The sequence below is a fragment of the Lycorma delicatula genome, chromosome 4 (assembly GCF_047948215.1).
Source record: "Lycorma delicatula isolate Av1 chromosome 4, ASM4794821v1, whole genome shotgun sequence".
Classification (NCBI taxonomy): Eukaryota; Metazoa; Arthropoda; class Insecta; order Hemiptera; family Fulgoridae; genus Lycorma; species Lycorma delicatula.
Window position 1 is genome coordinate 150,024,288 of NC_134458.1, and position 17,888 is coordinate 150,042,175.

Here is a 17,888-nt window from a genome sequence, read left to right on the forward strand (position 1 = left end):
TCCCTGTTTCATGAAATTTCTCTGCCATGATCCATTATTATGCAGTTCTTCTATTACTCACAGTTCATTAATGTGTGCTCTACTTTTATAAAATTTATTTGGCCAGTTTGTATTCAGGTTTAATTTTTTAAATTCTCATGTGGAATCTGTCATCCTGTATTGGCTGCAGCAGTGGAATATGGAGGTTCAAGAAAGCGATCTTCATGAATTAGAGGAAAAATATATTTATTGACAGTACTGTCCACTTATGCAGTTAGTGTTCAGTACTATATGGTAAACAACAAAGACTATTTGTATGTTAAAAAACCTTTATTTGCAGTATGTGCATCTATTAAATTCAAACCAGCGAGTGCAAAGAAGATTTCAACATGAGTAGGCATGGAGGGAGTTTTTCACAAAATGCTATTTTGAAGTGGGTTGAAAAGCAGAATAAACACTGGTAATATTCTGGTAATGCTATACATAAGTGATATTTACTGAAGTACTTGGTGTATTCTGTACTATACCTCAAATTTGATACTTTTAAAATCAATTTGTTCCTAAATTTAATGTTTCTGATAAAAAATCACAATTAGAATTTTTTACTCAGTTTTGATGAAATGCTAAACACAAATCCAAATTTTTTAAATAAACTAGTCATGTTAGATAAAGCACATCTTTAACTTGGTGGTATTGAACAAACAAAATTTGCATTATGTTTTTATTAATATAATTAGATTTAATTATTAAAAGGAGACTTCAAATAATATATTTTTTATTAAATTGTTGCTTATTTATTAATTTTCTTTTTTAGACCTCCTAAAGATCCATTTTATGATCATGAAACAGAAGCAAGAGACATTAAGTCTGAAGAAGAAGCTAAAAAAGTGAAACAACGTCAGACATACATGAAACGTGTTATTGTACATCCTGCTTTTCATAATATTTCATTTTCTGAAGCTGAAAAAATAATGGCAAATATGGAACAAGGAGAAGTAATCATTCGACCTTCAAGCAAGGTGTGTTCATGTTATTTGATGTAATTTTAAAAAACCTGCAACATTTTTGCTAAACTTTTCTGGTATGTGAGCCCTAACCCCATATATCCTCATCCTCCCACCTCTTTGAGACCCCCAACTCCAACTGTAGTAACATTAGTGTTTTGTATATAGAAATCACCTTGCCAAATCTGAAGATTTTTGAGTTTTATCAACCCAAATAGAGAACATCACACAAACTCAAACATGAATGAACAGAATTTACATTAACTTACCATGACTTTTAATTTAATGACTTTAGTTTTTCAAAATTTGTTTAAATTACAGGGCTTAAATCAAATTGAAAAATTTCACACTTAAACAAGAAAACTGGGAATTCAAACTTTGAAAAATATTACTTTCAAAATATTAATATGATTAATATAATTGTCTTGAGTGTTAGTCATACATATTTTGAATTTTTCGAATCTTTAATGAATCAAAAGTTATGGGCATTTTTTTATGGCACATGCAACTCTACTTGTAAGTATCACTTACAAAATAGAACCATAAAAACAATGACCAAATATCATATTGGATGTTTTTATGCAGTTTTTTTAATTTATTTTTATTTGTTTAAGGAGGTTTATTTTCTTTGTTTTTTGACTTGGTTCACGCTGGCTTGAACTGACATGTAAAATTTTAAAGGTTGAACAGATCCTAAAACAATATAAAACCTACCCCGCAGCAATTTTAAAACAAAAACTAAGCCTTGAAACATCATGGTATATGGTTTTTTTAATTTTGGATTTTGTTGTTGATTTTTTTTTTTTTTTAATTTTTTTTAGTCAAGATTGGTCCTGAATTTTTATTTGTTTTTGGTTGGGGTTATCAACCTGAGCATCTGAGAGCAGGGTTTTTGTTTTAATTTTTGCACTCTGGTTCTTTATCTTTTTTATTGAGAATTTTTATGTTATCGATATTTGTGGTTGTTTTTAAAAAAAAATAAAAATTTTTTGATTTGTTAACATTATGGGATAGCCAATTGTGATAGCTGTTATGTGTTGCTGCAGCAGTTGCACACCTATTTAGTAAGTGGCTTTTTGTTTATTAAATACTGCTGAATCTACTGGTCATAGTAAAAAGTACTCATCAGCAAAACATGTAGAATTTTATCAGCTTTCCAATGGTGCCAGCAGTGTTTCTCTATTTTAATAAATAATTAATTTTTTTTACAATATATTAATAAAAAAAGTAATGATATTTTTATGAAGTTTCATATGTTAAGCTACATACCTTTAGAGAGACCCTTTCCCTTTGGTCTCATGCTTGGGAAAACTTTTTCTCCTATTTCGACCCAACAGATCTAATATATCTTGTCAATAAGAGGAAAATGGCTAAATCAGTTTTAAAGTGTATAGAGCCAAAATTGTGAGAAAGATAAAATTTTAGAAAAAGCACATTGAAAGTTTTTTTTTAACTTAAAAATTTTGGTGAATCACACTAAAGTAACAAAATCTACAACTTTTAGAAAAGTTTTATTTCCGTGAAACCATCGATTATTTTAATAGAACTTGATTTTATGATAATACTGCTGTTAGTAATAAAATCAATCTTTAATTTAATTTTAATGTATTTTTTGATTTTATTAAGCCATGTAACTTAAGTAATATAAGACTTTTCCCATTTAAGTAAATTTTTACTATTTTAATATAAATCTGTTTTTTGTAAGAAAAACAGCATGTTTACCTTACTTAATTGTTTATTATTTAAAAAAAAAAAATCAGCTTTGTTCAAGACTACACATATCTGATTATATTTCTACTGGAAACAATGCATAACAATAATGAAATAAATTGTTTTTGGGTTTTTATTGTCTCTTTAATTGGTAGCTACAGGGAGCCAAAGAGGGCTCACGACAGAAATGGAAGAGGACAAGGTAGCATAAGGCGGTAGAACACCAATAATGATGATTGTCTTAAATTGTTTAAAATCTTAAAAAATTGTTTTTAAATGTTCAGTTTATCTATATTTGTAATTATTTCAGTGGTATAAGTTAAACATTGTTACAGATTTAAAAAAAATTAAAATTCAATAAGTTTATAAACTAATCATTTGAATTATATTAGTAATGGTTTGAAATGTTGTTCAATCAAATTTTGCAGGGTACTGATCATTTAACAGTCACTTGGAAAGTAGCTGATGGTATTTATCAACACATTGACATCAGAGAAGAAGGGAAAGAGAATGTATTTTCTTTAGGGCAATCATTATGGATTGGTTCTGAACAGTTTGAAGATCTTGATGAAATAATAGCAAGACATATTAATCCAATGGCCGCCTCTGCTAGAGATTTACTAACATTCCGTTATTATAAAGATACCGAAGGAGGTCTTAGAGATAAAGCTGAAGAGTATCTAAAAGAAGAAAAGCGGAAAAATCCTTCAAAAATTCACTACATTGTTTCTGTATCAAAGGTAAAAAAGCAGTATTTTTAATTATTTTATTTTTGTGTATAGTAATCTAAACGTAACAGTAATCAAAACATTTGTTTCAAAAAAGACTTATTTTTTATTTTTAATTTAAAAAAAAAACATAGAAAATATTATGTATTTTTTAATGATATTATTCAGATAATTATATTTGTTTTACCGTTTTAAAAAATTATAGAAAATGATCTATTTTTTTTTAATAACCGTTCTTAAATTCAAGAGAAGGAAAAAGTTTCACTTTCATAAGGTAATCTCTTCAGTAGCATGCTCTACATAAGTTGGTGCTATATTAACTTGCCAGGAGCATTGTCATACATATTTACTGAAAAATTAGCCACTCAAGGAGCATGTGATATTATTTTGTTAGTTATTTAACTATATTTGATAATTTTTAACTTCTTTTTTCATAATTGAAATTATGTCAACCTGTGTGGTTGAACTACATCTGAGCATAATGTAGGTTTTATAATTTAATTATGACTGTATTCATAACTCATATGTTGAGTTTATACATTTTATTTACCATATTAGATTATATTAAAAAAGTTATGTATAAGTAAGATGAATATTTTTCTTTTAGTGGTTTTCAAATATGTTTTTTTGTACTTTAAGCAATTTAGTTTTTTAATAGTGAAAAAAGTAATCTCACATTAATAAATGGCAGTTGAAATTTTTACAAAACAAATAACATCCAGTTTTTTTTTTTTTGCTAAAGATCTTGCTTTGAAAGATACATATTTTTTTTTTTTTAAAAACTACTAAAAAAGTTAACGCTGCATAAAATCATTTATTATATATTGATAATAGATGAGTCATTATAAATAAAAGATTTCCATATAATGTTTCATCATTATTCAGGTTAAGAAATGTGTTGTATTGAAATTATGTTTCAAGAAGTAATATATATAGTAGAATTGTTACTTTAGTAGAATTTTTAAAATGCTATATAAAATTATGATGACAAATCACTGCGCAAATTTGAAGAACTTTCTACATCCTACATGTTGGTTTCATATTTTTTGTATCAATGTGTTAAGTTGATGAGGAGTTTGATGACAAAAACTGATAACTGATTTATATAGCTTTATTAATATTTTTGTCTATAGAATAAAATTTGGGATATTAATTAATGTGATGTTTGTTCCATGATAAGGTTTGGCCAGCTGAAATTAGGCTTATATCAATTAAGAAAGCATAGCAGAGGGGAATAATTACTGCTTAAATAGAATTTTAGGATCTTCCTGTCCAAATGTAAAAATTAGAAGAGTTTTATTTGAATTACCAACAATGGAGAAAAGTACATGCCATTTAAAAATAAACTTAATTATATATGTGTAGGGTAAATGTAGTTATAAATAAATAGAAGTGTGATTTTCATTTTATCTTCATCAGTTTGTTTATGGTGGGAATAAGACCTACTTTATAAATAAATATTATCCAGCAACGTAAGCTGCAAGTACCTAGTCATTAGTATTACTGGATTCCATTTTTAATTTTATTGCAGCTTTAGATCATTTTTGCAATCATCTTAGATACACAAATAGAATTCTATTTGAAATGATTATTTTTATTTGATCATTTATTTCCCTCGTAACTAATATCCACACATTATCACAGTAATATATATAGTATAATTGTTACTTAAAGTTTTTAAAATGCTATATAAAATTATGATGACAAATCACTGCGCAAATTTGAAGAACTTTCTACATCCTACATATTGATTTCATATTTTTTGTATCAATGTGTTAAGTTGAGGAGTTTGATGACAAAAACTGATAACTGATTTATATAGCTTTATTAATATTTTTGTCTATAGAATAAAATTTAGGATATTAATTAATGTGATGTTTGTTGATGGTGGGAAATAAGACCTACTTTATAAATAAACATTATCCAGCAACGTACGCTGCAAGTACCTAGTCATTAGTATTACTGGATTCCATTTTTAATTTTATTGCGGCTTTAGATTTATTTGTGTATCTAAGATGAATGCAAAAATGAATTCTATTTGAAATCATTATTATTATTTGATCATTTATTTCCCTCTTAACTAATATCCACACATTAATTATCACAGAAATAGTTGCCTGCACTTATAAATTAAGCATTTCACTCATGCTTAGCAAGATTTCCTAAAAAAAATTACTAATAGGCTTTTAAAATAATACCTCATTAGTAATTCGAAATTTCTCTTGGATTTTTTAAGCCTTAAAAAATCTAGATATTGTGGAACTGTGTTAAAAAAGGGCAAACTTGAGTAATTCATTTAAGGCATGACATCTAATAATTCTATTTAAAATTCACTCAATTATTCTCATTATATCATTCTGCAGGATTATTTAATAGTTAGTTTCTGAAGCATAACTGATTTTATTACCAAAAAATACAAAGCTACTAACATTCTAATTCATTACATTTACATTACAATGTTCTATTTTTCTATGACTATTATTTGTATAATGTTATTTATAATTTATATATAGTTTTTATTATAATATACCTTGTAGTTGTAAACATCAGTTGTTTTTATTTCTTGTAAAATATTTAAAACTCTATTTTAAATACATACTTTACAGTTTTATTGGTAATAAAAATAATTATATAATGTGTATGAGCATTGTGTTTTTCCATTTGAGGTCTATTTAGCCTACCTTATACAGTTTAACCTCTTTAAATGGAAGTAATTGATTTATTTTTTAATTACTGAAAATCTTGCAGCTGTTTAGAATTATGTGTTGCCCATATAACATGTATTCAAATATTAAAAATTGGGAAATAAATTCATTTAAAAAAAAGTTTGCAAATAAGTTATACTAATGACTTAGGAATAATAATTACCTTGTTTTCAGTAACTGGAAAAGAGATTTTTATTATATGCTAAAATTCTGACTTCAATTAAATTCAGTTTACTATATTGTGCTTAGTTTTGAAGTACTCTAATTTTTGTTTTTATGTTCTTTTATTTTTGCTTTTAGAATTATCCTGGAAAATTTATGTTGTCCTATTTACCTCGAACAAGATGTAGACATGAGTTTATAACTGTTACTCCAGAAGGGTTTAGATTTAGAGGCCAAATGTTTGATACAGTCGGAATTTTATTTAGATGGTTTAAAGAGCACTTCAGAGATCCATTACCTGGAACACCTAGTACACCACGTACCGGTATTATGACAAATCGTACAACACCATTTATTCCGCATACACCTGGTGTCAATATGGGCAAGTATCGATGTTGCATATTGAATATATTTTTTAGAGTGATTGATGTGTATTTCAGCCATTAGACTTGTGGTGCAGCCAATGAACAGCCTAAACTATCCCTAAATTAGTTGAAATGCCAGAATTCAACATCATCATACCAAAGATGTATTTTGTCTGTACTGCCAACCATCCCATTTGGGGATGATAGAGGATTTATACCCAGGATATTATTTTATAAAAATACTTTTTTATAAATAATATATATTTGTGTGTGTATATCAACTTATCTAATTACTGTGTTTAGGTAGTTTATATTTCACGTAATATTAAATTTTATTAACACAGTGATCAATATGTTAATTTTATTTGAATTTAAAAAAAAATATATAAATATACTTTTTTTTTTGTAAATTCAAATAATTCATCAATATATTGACCACTGTGCTAATTAAATTTTTTAAAACTGCGAATGTCGACTATTGTATTAGTTTTATCTGTTGCTGTGTTTTGGTAGTTGAGTTATTTTTTGAATAAATATATATGTATTATTTTACTGAAATTAATTTTTTAAGATTCATATTATTCCTCTGAATTGTTAAATTATATTTAAATTCTATTAAGATAACCATTTAGTACAGAATATTGAGATAAGACATATCTTACTTTTATTTTTCATGAAAGTACTTTCGTGGGATCCCGCATCCTCAGTCATGGTTAAAATAATTCCATTAATGCATAATAAAAGTACTAAAATAATGAAAATTGTGTAGTAATCTACACAAGTGCTGCTATCTGTTACAGTTTTTATATGACAAGTCTCCTTCAAACATTGTCTGTTAGTTCATCAGATTAAAATGGAATTTTTTTTTGTATTTATATATGTAATATTTTTTCTAATATACGAGGATCATTCAATAATTAAACACACATATTTAGCGAAGGAAATGCTTAATGTAGGCAATTGAAACTTTCATAAGCGTTAGTCGACTGTTCTATTAATATTTACGTAAGCATAACCTCTAAAGTCTTAGTTACGATGGCGTGTCTGCTCGAAGACACTAGTTTTGAAGAACAGCAATCTGAAATATTCTCTTGAATGAATAAACAATATGGCAGTAGTTGCATGAACCATGCAAGTTTTTAATGCATGGACAAGCACCACTCCAGGCATCTGGTAACAGTGTTAACCTCACCGTTAGATTATCATAGCCAAGCGTCAAAGCATGCAATGGAAACGCACTAAATCGCCTGTCCATAAGAAATTAAAAATGTAACCATTGGCTGGTAAGGTCATGTTAAACATCTTTTGGAATGCCCATAGTCTGATTTTCTGTGCTTATTTGGAGGAGAAATTCACTATCAACAGCCTATACTACTTAGCCATGATTGAGAACAAAGTCAAGCCCACATTGAAGAGGAAATGTTTGGGATGGTAGAGGAAAGGCACGCTGCTGCTGCTTCAAGACAACACTCGACCTGATATGGCACAACTGAGGTGGAAACTATTGGCAAAGTGGGTTGGGAGCTCCTACCTCATCCTCCTTACAGCCCTGACTTTGCCCTTTTGAATTTTTATCTGTTTGATCTGGTGAAAAAAACTTTGCATGGCATCAAGTTCAGCAAAGGAGAGGTAAAGAAAAAATATAAAGCTTCGAGATCAAGATACAGAGTTCTTCATTGAGGGGATAAGAAAACTCATAAAAAGATGGGACAAGTGCAGAGAAGTTGGTGGAGATTACATAGAAAAGTAGACAGAAAAATTGTATTTATTTAATAAACAATTTTTGCTGTACAGCTATTTGTTTAATTACTGAATGACCCTCATATGTCATCTTAGAAACAGTGTTTATTGTTTATTAGGTGATCTGTTGCCAAAAAAGACAAATCAGATTTATTATGTTGGTAATTTGTATGATTTTCAAGAAATGTAGTTTTAAAGGATCTATTTGTTTTCCTAAATAAATACAATCACAATTATTACATTTAATTTTATATATAAATTCTATACAGAGTGTTTATTATTATTGTTGTTTTTTAATTTTTTTTTCTTTTGTGGTTTATTAGGTTTGTATACTGGTTTAAATATTTCTTTATTGTAAGTTTTAATAGTGTTTTCCATGATACTATTAGTGTATAAATACTACATGTATATTTTTCTCACTTTTTTTGTGTCCTGTTATCTATTGGTTATAAGGTAATTATTTTGTTATTATATTTTGATAATTGACAGAACTCCTAAACGTCAACACCAACACACAAAAACACCTCAACCAGAAAGCATCAACCCTCCCACAATAATGGAAGTCTACCAAGCACTAGGTGAGATGAAGAATTACAAAGCAGTAGGAGAAGAGCAGACTTTTGTAAAGATCTGGAAACATGCAGGTAGATCAGCATAAATTGTTCTTCATCAACGGCTTATCAACATCTGGATCAAAGAAAAACTACTAGAACACTGGATGACAGTGACAAAAAGGGGATAAAACAGACTGTAAAAATTGCAGGGGAATCTTATTCCTAGACATAACATACTAAATTCTTTCAAGAATCATCCTCAACAGGATTGGTTTACAACTCTAGAAAGAAGTAGGAGAATACCAGGAAGGTTTCAGACCCTGGAGGAGCTGTCCAGACCAGATCATGCTGTAGAAATTTTGGCTCAAATAATGCCCCCCAAAAGAAAAAATGAGCTGAAAAATCAAAACAAACTGTCTTCGTTTCGCCAACAACTTGGCACTGCCAGCAAGCAACATCGTCAAAGCTAAATCACAGATATTAGAACTTCAAAACAATGCAAATAGAATTTGGCCTCAAAATATCATTCGAAAAGACAGAGATTATGCCCCAAAAACCAACACAATTAAAAGAAGTAAACATAAACAGCTATAAAGTCAGAATAGTAATCCAATTTAAATACCTCAGAGAAATAATAACAAACAAATGTAAATATTATAGAAATGATAACCTAAATGAAGAAACCTCAATCCAAACAAGAACAAACAAACTAGCTAAAGCACAAAAATTGACCTGGTAAACATGCAATAAAAAATCTCTCAATAAAACAAAAATAAGACACTACAACACAGTTATAAAACCAAAAGCCACTTATGCAGCAGAAACACTCTTCCACCTGATCAAAAAATCAGACAGAGCCCAGAAAATCAGAATTGGAAGAACCTGCATGAATAAAAAGCACTAGACTGGCAGTGGGGGATTGTGCTCAAAACCCATTACCGATATCTTGCGTAAGCAGAGACTAGGATTCCTTGGACATATCATGACGATGTTAGATTCAAGACTTTTAAAACAGATGCAGAGATCAGAGAAATAAGAGAAGATCTGAAAGTAATTAGCCTTACACCAGAAGACACCACAGATATGATAAAATTAAACAAGAAAATAACACTCCTTCCACACTCACAAGAAAAAACTCGCTTCACGAAAATTTTCAACACTAAAAAGGGCACAAAGATCAGAACATATGAAAAATATTAGGAGGATCACAAGGCCCAAACAGTCCCATTGAAGAGACTTGGATAATGGACTGACTAAAGTGATCCTATGCAGTCATAAAAGATAATAATTAAAATAGTATCATATCCATTTTTTATTGCTATATGTGTTTTATGATGTTTATTTCAATATTTAACTTTATTTTGTTATTATATGTGTGTATTTGATTGCTCTATTAATCATATTTGTATATGTTAATTTTACAAGACCAAGGGTAATTTGATTTTTATGGATTGTAAAATTCAAATGACGAAATTTTGTTGTTTGATAGTTTTTATCAATACAAACAAAATTTCATCTTATAAAAACTGCAATGGATAGCAGCTCTCAGGTAAATTAATATGCAATTTTTATTATGTCTCAATGGAATTATTTCAATCATAATTTTTGAGGATTTTTTTTTAAGGTTGCAGTATCTCACAAAAGTACTTAAATTAAAAATTAAGGCAAAATATGTCTTATCCTCCCAATATTCTGTATTGGGTGGTTTATTTAATAGAATTTAAATATATACAATTTGAAAAATATAGAATGTTGAATTTTTAAAATTGCATGAGTCAGAATATTAAGTTGAATATTTAAAAATCTATTATTTTACTCTCAGATATTTACATGTAATTTATTCCTTTATAAACTCAAAAGAAAGAGTAGGTCTCTTGTCAGATTTGCATATTACTATTGTGCTTGCCTAAGAAATAAAAATTTTGCAGGTTACTTTTTAGGTTGATGTAAAGTAACCTTTAGAAGTAAAGTTACCTATACATAGGATGGTATGTATAACATAAATTGGAGTAAACTACATGCATAACTAAAATAAAAATTTAAACTTTAAAAAATCTATATAAACTTGTTTTTACATTAACCTCAACAATTATTCTTTTTAGTAATATATTATTCTTTAACAATTTTTTAAACTATTTGATAACCAACTGAAACAACTTCTATCAGTGGTCTCGCTACTTTCTTTTTGCAAAAAAAAAAAAAAAAAAAATACATTTTAATTATTTTTTGCAGCAAAGATAGATTTATTCCTTGTTTTGCTAGTAGATTTTATGTAATCTTCATTCTGTTATATTTTATTTTTATATTTTATTTTATTTATATTTTTTTCTGTTTTATTTTTCTGTTATATTTTTTTTAATTTGTTTTTCAGATTTTAAGTATTTTATAATACTTCTATTACATTGTTGTAGGCTTTACCCCAAGTAACTGTGCCATAATTAATAATACTATGGAATAAAGAAGCATAATACCAGTAAAATCAGTCCATTCATTATTTTTGATATTTTATAAAAAAATAAGTATTTAGCTTTGGTTATGACTAATTCCATAAGTTTTCACAATTTCATTTTATAATCCAAAATTATACCTAATATTTGCAAGAGTCAACTTTATTTATAGGTTGTTTATTTTTTTTCAACTTAAGTATGGTCAGGAAGGTAGTCTTCATGTTAACCAAAAGTCATAAAGAAAAGCAAACATAAATTCATTTTTTTGTGCTAATTTCCAGGTTCTTTTGATAGTTAGAACCAACAGTATCTTAAATGTAAGATGTATCATTTATATGTAGAATAGAGGGTCAAGAATTGTACACTTGTTGAATACCAGTGTTTATTTAAATAAGATAAATGATTTTTCTCTATTGGAAAAATAACTTTTAAATAATTCTATATCTACTACTCCAAGCCTATATAACTTTAGTAATAGAATTTTATGATCGACTGTGTCAAAAGCTTTGGCAAGTTATAAAAAGGTAGCTATTCTCCTACCGCTAGAATTAACTTTTATAAATTACAGATATGTGCTTATGCATTTTTGGTTCCTTTGTTTTTAAGAAACTCATATTGCCTATTAGATATTATGTTACATTCTGTTACAAAACTATAAAATATTTTATGGGCTATTCTCAAGAATTTTTGCTATATTAGATATAAGTGAAATAGGCTGATAATAATTAGAAGCATATCATTTTTCTCCAGATTTTTGATAATATTTTTAAGGTATGTATACACTAATCTCATCCACACTACCTTAAACCACTTGAATATTTTTCATCATTTTTATATCTATAGTTTTCTTGTAATTAGTTGGCTTTATAAAAGTACTCTTTCTATTAAACTTTGGTAATTTTAGCTTCTTTATTTTTTAGTATTTTAATTTTCTTAACTAACTTTTCTCCTACTTCTCTAAAAATGCAATTAATGTGTTCTGCTATTGCAGATGGTTCTTTAATTATTTTTTCCATTATCATTTAAAAGCTTAATATCTATTTTTTCTTTTCAGATTTTCATTAATGTATTTTCATAAAATATTGTTGTTAATAGCTTTTTCACTGATTTCTTTGTATTCATACTCATATTTAGCTTTCTTAATTACCTTATCTAATATTTTTTGTATACATTCTTTAATTTCCATTTTGAAAATCTTTTTTCTATTTCGTTAGTCAAATAAGATTTTATTACACCTAAAGGGTTCAATTTTTTCTTAACATTATTTTTATTTTTGTTCATATTTTTGTAATTTTTCCAATTAATGAATCAGTAGCTTGCTCAGGATGTGTGCTATATATGTAATTCTTACTAATTTACTTTTCTTGCTTCTACCACTAATGCTTTGTAACTTATGCATTTCAGAGCTATTTTCATTATTAGTTTGCTTACAGTTGATATTTATAAATAAAAATAAAGATTTAGTGATTCAGCCAACAAGTATATCCAAAGATTTTACATTATCAAATGTATATTGAACTTAATAGAAATATTATTAATACACAAGTTTCTCCCACATTCAAATTATCACCTGTTGGTCTAGTTATTTTGCTAAACTAAGGTTTATACCCAAATTCTAAAAAGTTATTTAAAAATGCTTGACATTATTATCAATCTGTAGGATATCAATGTTAAAAATCTCAATCTATAAATTTTTTTTATTAACTGTAAAGATTTTTTGTAGCAGTTGTGAAATCTTTTTTCTATCTCATGACATCTGTAAACAGCTGATATTTTAATTTGGACAGGTGTCCAATTATACTATATATGTTGATATAGGAGACTACTGGTTTACAAGTATTCATCTTCTTTCAGATTAGAATGCAACAATCTTAAGAAAATCCAGATGTATTTGATAACTGTTGACAATGACTGATCATCAATGTTAACAGTTATTGATTTTGGAATTCCAATTTGGACAGTGAGAGGTTTATTTCTAATATATCATAGGTGGTTAGGTATGTACGGCATCACTGGTCAATCCATAGCATTGAGTTGATTATGTATTACTTCACTGTAATGAGACATATATAAGCTTTCTAATTTTTATGTTTTTATATTTTTGTTTATCTTCAGGTGGTATAGCTATGGCTTCAGATGGTATAGCTAAACTGGCTTGAGAACTATTAGCTTGTTTATCATTAAAAATTAGTGATTAAATTTAAATTTAGGAGCAGAGAATATTTATTTTTGGCAAATATGGAAAGCTTATTAAAATTAAATTACAAAGTTCGTAATGAGAGAGAGAATACAAGGATTGTAATGAGAGAGAGAGAGAGAGAGAGAGAGAGAGAGGATCCTTAACAAGAGACAAATGACATAGAAAAATGATTATTTATTCAATGAAAGTGAAACCAAAGCTACTTTTCAACATAACCTCCAGCTATATTTCAGCACTTATCCCATCTTCATGTGAGCTTTCTTATTAAAGTAGTAAAGAATCACCTTGATATCAGAGTCATTCTTAACCTGCTCATTGATATAAAATTCTGAGCCGCATAAAAAATCTCTTAAGTGGCCAAACAAAGTACTCGCTTTGATTGTATGTTGTTCTTCCAAATAATTGCAGTAAATTGGGCCTTGATAGTCCCAAAACACTTTTATCATTACTTTACTGATTGATACATGGTTTTGAATCTTTTCTGGCAGATCCTTAAGTTAAACTGAGTATTTGGGTGTTTTGTGATTGTGAATAACCGACTTTGAACTAACTACCTTGAATACATTTTGAGCAATTCAGCGTATCATCGATAATGGAATGGACAGTGTTAATACTTGCACTTCACACTTCCCAAATTTTTATGTCAGTCCTTGCAAATAAGGTCATTAATGTGATTTTGCATAGGGATAGTCTAAACTTCTATCAGTCTTCTGCTGCAAAAAAATTTTTTGAACATTTTGTGCCCATTTTAAACTGTCAATCATTTATAAAAGTTTGCTCAGATAATACAGATATTAATGTACTGTTTTAACGTCCTGGAGTAAATTTGAGCTGTTTTCATACCTACAGAAAATAGTTAAACAGTTAATTATATAAAATAATTTTTCTGATTTTGCCATTTGTCTGTTTAATTAACCTGTGTCGCGTATTTACATGTAATTAAACTTGAAAGACTAAAGTAAACACATTTTTATGTCTTAAAATGATTTGTTTGCTTAACAGGAATGAATCCAGATACAATTCAAAGAGTAGCACAAAATATGCCAAATCATGTTTTGCATAATTTAACACAGGTAGCTACTCATACTCCTCATTATTCACAAACTCCTGGCGGTTACACCATACCAACTTATCCAAACACTGTAAGTAACAAAAATTGTGATAAAAATTTTAACTTAAGATTAAAAACAACTAATTCTGTCAGCTAGTCAATAAAAACTTGCATCATAATGTTTTCAGTAAAAATTATTTACCAGAGTAATTTTGCTGTTTAGTTTTTTCTTATTAGGTATATTGATCCTTCTGGTTGAAGATTTTATTTTTAGACTTCTCCAATTTTTGCATTTCAAAAAAGGAAAGCAAGGTTATTTTGATTAATTGCTGATTTTGAAAAGGAATAAAAGTATGTGATTGTGCTTTAACAATAAAAATATTTTTCAAATATTGTATTAAAAATAGTAATTTAAAAATATAATTTAAAAATTTAATATTTCAGCTATTAATTCCTTTCACCGGTTTATTTGTTAAATCTCCTTCACTAAATTTGAGCCCACAGTCACTAGTTTTTTGTCCCTTGAAATGGCATATTCATCTATAGTTATTAATTTATAAAAATAACATGTAAGTATGACATTTGCTGCATATGTGGTAGTTTAATGACTATCTGAACGTTCATCTGCTCATAGTCACAGTGTTTTGTTTGTTTACATTTATATACTGCAAACAAAGTAATGTTTCTTTTTTTGTTATCAGTGTGAAAAATTAAGTTTCTATTTTAAATATGGTACGTTTAAAGATACTTTTAATTTAATTTTTATATGTAGGAAATAATATAATTTTCGTAGCCTTATTCTTTTCATTTGTCTACTGAAAGGTCTTTGTGACAAAAGTTTTTTAATAATTAGTTGCGTATTTTGATATATTTTTTGTCACATTATTTTAAAAGTGGCATTTGTAAAAATTATAACGATTTCATTGCACTGAGATTTTCTTTATATGGACCATAAAGAAATTTTTCAATAAAGAAAAACTTTTTTTACAAAACGATTCAGTATTTTGGAAAAATAATTTTAGGAATGAATTCATAATGTTTATAACAAATTTAAAAAAAAAATGTATTTAATGGTTTTTGGTTTATAATCTAGCTAGCAAAAGCCAAAAATTATTAACCAGTAAAAGGATTAAAATAATGTTAAAGAATTGTTTTTATAAGTGGGTGAACTACAAACCCCTCCATGGAAGAACGGTAGTGTCTCAGCCTTTTATCCAGAGGTGACATTGCATTTTTCGTATGCTACAAAATTCAATTTCCATATCTCATGTGGATATATCATCAAATAAAGATTAAGGTATGCTTATGTGAAGATATTGTCAAGAAAAAGGTAAGGTATTATTGCATATCCAGATGACAACTCTTAAATGTCAGCCTAACAACATTTCAAAAAAAAGTACGTGAAACTGGAAAACCTATACTGAAATATGTATTTAATGAGTTGGATTTATAGGATTTTTTATTCTACACTGCAGTTAATAATATGATGGTAGCTTTACTTTACTATTATTTGTGGTTGAACTGCACAAAACTTGAATAAGATACCTGCAACTTTTAAAATTAAAAAGAAATAAGCTTTAAACTTGTTTATGTGTTGTGTTTCAGCCTTACACACCATCTGGTCAGACACCATTCATGACTCCTTATCATACCCCTCATCATCCCGGAATAACACAAACCCCACGTTATGGACAACAGACTCCTTCACAACCTGTGTTCTTACACCCAGGTAGTGTTACTCCTTCCCATCGCACACCATCCCATTCCATGAATCACCCACAACGTCAAACCCCTCCAACACATAGAAATACTGTAATACCTAGTGCAACTACTACAACTACTGATCCAAATGATTGGAGGAAGCGAGCAGAAGAATGGGCCAGACAAAAACAAAGAGAAGCATCATCAAATACACCTCGATCAGATGGCCGAAGTACACCTCGAATGGGACCAGGGTAATTTATTTATTTTCAAGTAGTAATAAACAGCAACAATGTAAAGGTTTTTCTAAGGTTTAGAGCAATTGAATAGATTTATGTTAAATTTAATGATTCTCATGTTCTACAATCTACATACCCAGTTTCAAACTAAAGGAATAATTTGCTTATTTTTAATAATTCTAGCCAATTGGTGGTATGGTTAATAAAACTGAATATCTTTGTTTAGTGGTGTACTGAATTTAATAAGGTCTATGGTACGTGTAGTTGGTGAATTGAATGACTGTAAGAGCAAAACTGGTACTCATTTTAAAAGTGAAGTGCTGTTGATAAAATTAATGAAATTGAAAATGCCTGTTTAAAAAAATATTATTTGTATAACTTTTTCACGTTATTAAAGAATTTAACAGGTGAGTAATGAAAAAGAATAGATATTAGATTTTGAGAATTTATGAATTAATTATGAGAGGATTAGGTTTTTTTTATATTTTAGTTGTAATTTTATAATAAATTATTCATTAAGAAATTCAGTTGATATTATCTATGAACTAATGTATGTGTTGAGGAAATTATTGTTAAATCAGTATTTAATTCTTTTGTCTGATTGTCTACATTCTGCATGCTTGTTTATAACTAAAACATATGCACAGTTACAAAAGATGTTATTAATGTGACTGAACTTCAGTTAAAGACACCACCAAAAATAGTATATTCTCTGTAAAAATTTAGATTACAAAAGATTTATACTTATACCAATAGCTAGATTAGTCATTTTTATCCTTTTTGACTAATGCTATTAAAGTGGTTCTAATTTAATCCACATTCATGTATTTGGTATAGCATGTGAGATTAAGTTTATATTGCCTATAGATGTCAATACAAATCGGTGCATGAATTTCTGTGTTGGTTTGTTTATAGCTTGAAATTGAGGCCAACTGTCATTGTTAATGTTTTGTTTACAGCCATAATTACTTTTGCATTTTAAAAATGGTGCCCTTCAACTGTGTTATTTAGAGCTGTTATATTCCATTACATGTTGGTAATTATTTTCTGATAAAAATGTGTTTTGATATTTTAATATGATAATAAATATTTGAAAAAACAATTCCACTCTATATTAGACCCTTTCAATGACTTTTTTTCTCTATTCACATTGAATCGATACAGTCAGATGATTTATCATTTTAAGCCACAATGAACCATTTTTGAAGGAAACTGAACATTAATTTTGTAAACAAAGTTTATATTATTGGATATTCAAATTGAAAATAATTTGTTGAGGAAAGATTAAGATTTGAGAACAATT

The 17,888-nt window shown here is 27.9% G+C and overlaps 1 protein-coding gene across 3 annotated transcripts in view; it reads left to right on the forward strand.

Annotated features, from left to right (window-relative positions):
• Positions 1–17,888, forward strand: part of Spt6 (transcription elongation factor Spt6) — a 102,936-nt gene that overhangs the window by 73,468 nt on the left and 11,580 nt on the right. For all 3 annotated transcript variants that reach the window (XM_075364351.1, XM_075364353.1, XM_075364352.1), the window contains exons 25-29: positions 794–998; positions 3,122–3,433; positions 6,427–6,670; positions 14,597–14,736; positions 16,251–16,600. In XM_075364351.1, coding sequence (XP_075220466.1) covers positions 794–998; positions 3,122–3,433; positions 6,427–6,670; positions 14,597–14,736; positions 16,251–16,600 — 1,251 coding nt within the window. The remainder of the gene's footprint in view (positions 1–793; positions 999–3,121; positions 3,434–6,426; positions 6,671–14,596; positions 14,737–16,250; positions 16,601–17,888) is intronic.